A 7,774-nucleotide genomic window follows, 5' to 3' on the forward strand; every position below is an offset into this window, starting at 1 on the left:
CAGAAAAATACTTGGCTACTACGAAAGGAAAGAGTATCCCACTCTGCAGAAGCTCCTTGTGGATCTCAAGAAGATTCTCATGGATTTTTAGTGGGAAATATCCTCGCTCTACCGGATAATTAAATTCTTAGGATTTAATTATAAAAAAGGGAATGATGGGAGGAAATTCTTGCTGGAGAGGTCGGACATAGTAACGGCTCGCATCATTTACCTGCGACGGATGCATGATCTCTGTTATCCGCGGGAACCGACTGAGCCCAAAAGAATTATCTTTTATTTGGACGAAACGTGGGCCAACCAAAATATCGCTCCGACCAAGGGTTTGAAGGATGACAGCGAAAACGGAGGCTTGAAGGTGCCCATCTGAAGGGGTGGGAGAGTGATTTTGTGCCGTGTGGGATCAGCGGAGACCGGTTTCCTGGAAGGCTGCAAGCTTGTTTTCCGGCCAAAGACCAAATCCACCCGTGACGACTATCACACTGATATGAATGCTCAGGTATTTAAGGACTGGTTTCTTCAGTTCCTTAATAAGTTGGACGAAAGGGATATCTAAGGGGCAGTGATTGTGATGGACAACGCCAGTTATCACTCTGTCGTTGTGGATAAGGTGCCGACGACAAGCTCCAAAAAAATTGACATTCTCGGGTGGCTCGAAGCAAGAGGGATACCCCATAATCCCCGCCAAACTCGAGCGGAATTGTTATGCTTGGTGAATGCTATAAAACCGAGGACGAAGACGTTCGAGCTCGACAGCATCGCCCAAGGAAGGGGACATGCGGTAGTGCGTCTCCCCCCATACCACTGCCATTATAACCCCAAGCTGATTTGGTCGCAGGTGAAGGGTGCAGTCGCCAAAAGAAACACCACATTTAAGATGGCGGATATCGAGGTATTGATGAATGAGGAGCTTGACCGTGTGACTGCAATGGAGTGGGAGAAGTGTGTGCAGCACGCGGAAAAAATTCAAGAGGACGACTACCGCAGGGACACTGCCATAGATTCTGTGATGGAAAGTATCGTCATCAACCTCCAGGACGACAGCAGTGACTCATTATCTGATGAGTCGGACGAAGACGATATATTATGATGCGAATTTTTTGTAAATAAATTTTGTTTCCATGTTCTTGTAAGGGGGGAGAGAAAACATTTTATAAAAACCATAAAAACTATAAAATCCATCAAAATAAAAAAATATTTTTAACTTCGCCAGTGCCGGTCCAAAGCCCGGATCAAAAAGGAGGATGGGAAATATATTTTGTTGGTTTATAATGCTTTAAATCGGCTGTTTTCACGCTCGTTCCGCCGCCTCCTAAATTTTATGTTTTAAATCGGCGGTTTTCGAGCTCGTTCTGCCGCCCCCAAAAGTACCGTTATTCCCAAGGCTGGCAACGCCGGTCGGCCGGATGGAGGGGAGCGGAGTGGAAAAGGGAAGGAGATGGAGGGGAGCGGAGTGGAAAAGGGAAGGAGATGGAGGGGAACGGAGAGGTGGAATGGGGCAACGCTTCCCATTGGCTACTTTCTATTTTCCGCCCAGCCGCCTTCAGTTCGGAAAAATGGTATAATCCTCCTCCACTCATCCGCTCCTTTGCCGCAGCCGCCAATTCCAGCTTCCCACCAATCAATCCCTCTGCCAATCCCATTCCTCTCAACTCCCAAACTGATGTCAGTGAACTTTTCAACTGGTTTACTGGCATCAACTCCCGTCTTTCCTCTTTCCGTACCACGACGGAACGAAAAACATTCCTGTTAGAAGTAACTGCTGCTCCTCCAAGCCGAACAATGAACACGCTCAAAATACAGAAACACGCACTACAAGTCATCTCTTGGAATTGCAACGGCGTTCTGGCTAAAAAACACGAACTCTTCCAGTACGCCCTCGACAACAACATAGACATCATTTTATTACAAGAAACACATTTATCACCAAACAAATCTTTTTACTCTCCACATTACACCATATACAGACTGGACCGCTTATCACGTGGCGGAGGAGTAGCAGTATTAATCCGAAATAACATATCCCACTCCCTTCTAAACTCCCCTGTCCCAACAATATTTGAAGCTCTTGGTATCTCGATTCACACAAAAGACGGTCCTTTAAACATCTACTCAGTATATCACAAACCTTCACAAAAATTTACAGCGGACGATTTGGATCACCTGTTCTCTACTCCTAGTGGAATTTATTTCGGCGATTGGAACGCCAAACATTTAATGTGGAATAGTAATAGGATTGACCATCACGGCAAAGTTTTGCATTCCTATGTATTCAACAAAAATATTCATGTATTGGCTCCGCTATCTCCAACGCATTACGCAGCAAAAAGTTGCGACATAATCGACTTCGGTCTTTCTCACAATCTTCCGTTTTTATTTTCCCCATCCGTAATATATTCATTTACTTCAGATCATCTCCCATTACGATTCACAATTCCTTTAAGCAATAAGGTAATTCTGCCAGAAAAATTTCACGTAACAGATTGGGAAAAATTCATTAGTATTTTAGACGATTCTCTCGAAGAAATTCACCCAATCGAAAAACCAAGCTCCACTATAATTGATCAGCAAGCAGAACTTATAACCTCTGCTCTCCATGATGCAAAAAGTCGCGCCTCACGCACATTCACTCCTCGCCCCAAACCCCGCAACAAATTCCTTTAATTCCTAGTAGAATTAATCAAGCGCCGAAATGCCGCGCGCCGAGTTTGGCAAAATCACCGAAATCCGAGAGACAAAACAATCTACAATCATCTTTCAAATTTAATTAAATAAGAAATAATATCCCTTAGCAGTAAAGACTGGGAAAAACACATAGCAAAATTAACATTCGACAACCCTGTCCCTCCAGAATCTACATCTATTTGGCGCACAATTAAATCTTTAAAAAAAATCCGTGGATATCCCTGTCGATAATCGGGATCCACGGATCCGTGGATCCCGATTATTTAATATAGTGAGAAGTAACCTGCATCCTAACTGCCTGAAGCAATTATCATTTTCCCCGTGGACGTTTGAGGAATTGTTGGAATGGGGTCGAGACTTGTTCAGGGCACTGGGGTATACCCAATCTGATCTTAATAAGATCCTTGTCAAAGTTAGCAAGCCGGGTGTGGAAGTCAAGAGCAAAATTGTTGAGCTCCTGAAATTGTACTTTCCGACTCAAGAACACTTTATTACATAACTCTCATTCTCTAACTCTCATTAAGTTGTAACATTCAAGTATGGCTTCTTCTTATCTTCCTTTCCTCATCAAGAAAGTTACCTCACTATTACCTAAAAGATCTAGCCCGATATTACATCCCCCTGAACGCGCTCAAACGATGGTACATGTTGAATTCGACTATTATGAGCGACATTCGCGTACTCAACCGACAGAGGGATGGGAAGATTCGGATGACAAAGGTCGACAAGGCCGGTTAGGTGCGCGCAAGCCACTTAGGTGCTGGGACTGTGGTCAATTGGGGCACGTGCAAAGTAAAGGCCGTTCCAAGCAGGGAAACGCAATGCCCGCGAGGCGCTAAGGCCCCGAAGACGTAGCGGGCGTATTTTGGCCTTATCGGGTCGACCGAAGCAGTATTTTTTTCAAAACGCCACGACGGTGCCCGTGAAAATAAACGGGATTGTTATCACGGCTCTTTTGGATTCCGGGGCCTTTTGCTCCTCTGTAGCGACGTCCTTACTAGCTCGTCTCGTAGTAAACCGCAAAAAATTTAAAGAAGTATCGATAATGTGTCGCGGTTTTCAATTGAAGAATTGGGTAGCTACTAAAAAGGTATCTCTGTGGTTATAACTTAATGATTTCACTTGGGAGCACGATTTTTTGGTTCTGGAAGACGCCCGTAATTCTAGCAGTTCCTTGGACTGGTGTCAAACAAGCTCGTGCCTGGACGACGGCAGTGGAGCCAGCTTCCTCCCCCCCACCGACTCCACCGGCAATTTGGGGGCTTATATAAAGCCTTCCCGGGGACAAGAGTTGACTGTTTTTCCGGATCTTGACTTGTGCCGGTCGTTGCAGCGCGGCCCTGCTGTCGCCCAGTCATCCCCGCCGCCTGGTGTGAACCTTTCCCCTCCTTAACCCACCCACCCACCCTCTTTTTCGTACCACCTACACCACCACTACCACGGCCACTTACCTTTTTGTGGTATTTACCATATTAAATACTCGCCAGAGGGTGACGAGTTTTTTCTGGTTTAACCCGTGTAGTTTCCTTTTTTTACCTTTTTCCCTGTTATTTTCCGTGAGGTGACCCCTCATATTTTCTTGTAGTAGTGAACACCTCCCGTTATATTTATAAAATAAAATCTTTAAACACATGTGAAATGGTGGAACCTCAAAGGGTAAAAAAATCAAAGAGCGGTAAGAGACCATTTGGCTCCAGAGGAGGAGGGTCACCTCACCAAACCTTTGACGACTTGAGACAGTCCATCAAGGAAGAAAATAGAGGTTATTGCAGCCCTATAGAAAAATCAACGAACAGTGGGAGGTCGCCAGCTTCTAGGGGAACTATCAATTCCCTGGAACAACCTAAACCTAGTGTTGAAGGTAAGAAAGCAAAGAATAAGGGTAAAGGTGAGTGCGAATACCGTCCTGACCCTGACAGCATAGCATCAAGGACTAGGTCATCATCAAGTTAATCCAGCAATTCCTTATCAACGGGAGTTCCGTTTGCGAATTTGGAAATTAGTATTAAGGAAGAAATCGTGTTGGAAGACAGCGAAATTATGGGTACTAAATCTGGAGATATTGCTGCTTCAGGTAGTGAAAGCAGTGTTACATTTCTAGGCGAGGACTCACCAAGTGGACTGGCAACTGACAAACATCCTGCCCAACAAGGTGCAGTCCCAAAAATTGCCGATATAACCTTCAGCCAAGAGGTCAGAAGAACAGCCATCAACCTGATTCAGATTTATTTCAAAAATAAAGCTGCATTTGATGGTCTTGTGAATAATGTATGTATAGAAAAAAAACTACATGAATAAGGGCAAATACATATCAGGACAAAAGTTAATAGAGCTAAAAAGGAAGGCAAGAAACTTGCTTGACGCCTGGATTTGCCGGCAATATTAACATAGACAAAGAACCTTCAGAGTCAGACCTGACTTTCAACAGGTTCTATGCAATATTGCTTGCCTAGACAAGTGGAATGGAGGGGAGGGAATGCTGTGCTCTTGCTGCCAACATCAAGGAAAGCTGAAAATCTTGCAGACTGGGAACTAGGAGTGTTTAACCTTGTTGGACCAGGATACTCTCTTCACGGTTACTCTCTTGCCAAACAGAACATTCGGTACCAGGATTTATTCATGGGATCCCAAAACAAAAGGAACTATTGGGACATGGCTAGGTCTAGCAATGCTGATGGACTACCAAAATGAAGAAAAGGACCCATACGGTGGAGATGCAAGAGAGATTCCACATTTTCGGAGAATGCTCAACTTTCAGAGCATGCTGTAGAAATCGTAGAGGTGCCCAATATGCACTTGACAAAGACGAGGACGCTTATTGCAGGAGGTTGCAAGCGGATTTGCTGGGCGCCTCGTGTTCGCTGAAGCTCCTCAGGGCAGCATCTGCTGGACCACCTAGTGCCCGGGAAAACCATCCCGATCAGTGTCAACAGAAACAAGACTGATACCGAGAGGTACGCCTTGGATGCGCTAGTGAACCCACGATGGCCCCGTAGCCACTGTCGTCGCGAACGGGACGACCCCTTGCTGTCCCACGGAAACGCATCTTTTCAACACGGCCTTCTGCCAAACAGCGCGACAATGGAGTACAATCTGTTCCGCAATATCCCACGCAAGTTGTTCATGTTATTACAGACTTCCATTGATGCAGTCAAATTTACTCAAATTAGATACGTAGTCGGATTGAGAATCACAATCGATAATTTCAAAAAAGCAATTCAACCCGTGCAATGTCAGTTGTCAGGCAATTGGCCACACGAAAAATTTTTGCAATATGTCGCCAAAATGTGTGCGCTGCGGTGAAGGTCGCTTCAGCGCAGAATGTTTAAAATCACTTGAAACTCCGGCTACGTGTGCTCTCTGCGGTAAAGCTCACACTGCCAATTACCGCGGCTGCGAAAAACTTCGAGCGGCAAAAGCAGCTATGGCTGACCCCCGCGCAACATTAGAAGCTGCTCCGCAACCCGCTCCACTGACTCGCTCGTTCGCCGCCAACCCAGACCAATTCCCCTCACTATCTTCCGACAACCAATCCGAAATTAATGAATTATTCTCATGTTTTAATGGCATCAGTTCCCACCTTTCTTCTATCCGTACTATTGAGGAGAGTAAATCCTTCCTTCTTTCCCAAATGTTACTCCTCCAGGTCACGCGATGAATAAACACAATACAGACAAACACACACTATACGTAATCTCATGGAATTGCAACGGCGTACTGAATAGAAAATACGAACTCCTTCAGTACGCCGTAGACAACATAGACATCATACCTTTGCAGGAAACACACTTAAATCTATCACTTTCTTTTTCCTCACCACATTTTAACAGCTACAGACTGGACGCACCACGCGTGGCGGAGGAGTTGCAATCCTAATCCGTAATAACATTCCTTATTCCCTCCTATACTCCCCCACTCCGGAAGTCTTCGACGCTCTTGGTATATCGATACACACATTGAGGTGAGTTCACTTTAAAATTCACGATTTTATTTATGGTATTCATTTTAAACAATTATTCATTCATGATTTAACTAATGGAATTTACTTTTAAAGTGCTGCCGCATATTGTTTTTAACTCCCCTATACGCTTCCTTATGTATGACCAACCCGAAAAAAGTGAGAGAAAAGGATTTATTTTCGAAACTAACTTAATCGAGTGATTGGATATTACTTTACGTCTAGTTTTGAAATCCCAACTTCAATATGACAGAGAACTCCACGAATTTCCTTATTTTCGGACTCGCGTTCATGATACGGCATCATGCGTGCATGCAAAACTACGCCCCTAGTCAGTGACCCATTCTTAGGACACGACAATATTTTACTTTACTCCAAGATATTGCTTTCCTCCTTTTTCAGGCAGAATTCTTAACTCAACATTACGACCGTTTGTCGGGAGAGAAAATAAAGTGCATGGAAAAAAACGAGGTTGACGCTTTCGCTAAGACGATAACGGGTAAGAACGCCTCAATCCACATCCGAAAATGTAAGCATTCGAATTATTTATTCGAACAGAAGAATCCAATCAATATTCTGATTGAGACAACAGTTATTCCGCTCCAGACTCCAGATTCACAGTCATCTATTGCTGTGCTTGACTGGGAGAGTGAAGTGCTTAATAATAACCGTGAATAATAACAGCGGAAAAAAGTAAGTAAGCATGTGGATTCGGGCGTTAGTGACGAAAATGTGTACTCAGACATAAGTGAATATACGACGTTGTCAAGTTTACCTGAGGAGTGATGTTATGAGGACACATAGGAAGATGTTATGACGAGCTTAGTGTGTACTTGTGACAAATGTGTAAATAGAATGTACTGTGCCATGGTTGGAAAAGTACCAGATTATATAAATATCTAAAAAACTTTGCTTATGTAATCCATTGTTAAGAATTTACCATGGGTAAGTTATTTCTTGATTTTCGTGTGATTTCTAGGGAAGTCTGCATCTTCATGCTGGATGAGATGCTATTAAGTCAAAGTTGCAGTACAATGTACAGTGACATAGTTATAGATTTTGTAGAGAGGAAATCATAGGTGCCTCCACATTGTTGCCCGACAGACTCCTGTATTCATAGTCCGAAATATAGGG

General features: G+C 44.0%; 1 protein-coding gene across 1 annotated transcript; it reads left to right on the forward strand.

Annotated features, from left to right (window-relative positions):
- The first annotated feature begins 568 nt into the window (after positions 1 to 568).
- LOC124162602 lies at positions 569 to 1,087 on the forward strand. Its single transcript, XM_046539190.1, has one exon. The coding sequence runs from the start codon at positions 569 to 571 to the stop codon at positions 1,085 to 1,087; it is 519 nt and encodes a 172-aa protein (XP_046395146.1).
- Positions 1,088 to 7,774: the final 6,687 nt, after the last annotated feature.

Source organism: Ischnura elegans, chromosome 7 (assembly GCF_921293095.1).
Source record: "Ischnura elegans chromosome 7, ioIscEleg1.1, whole genome shotgun sequence".
Taxonomy (NCBI): Eukaryota; Metazoa; Arthropoda; class Insecta; order Odonata; family Coenagrionidae; genus Ischnura; species Ischnura elegans.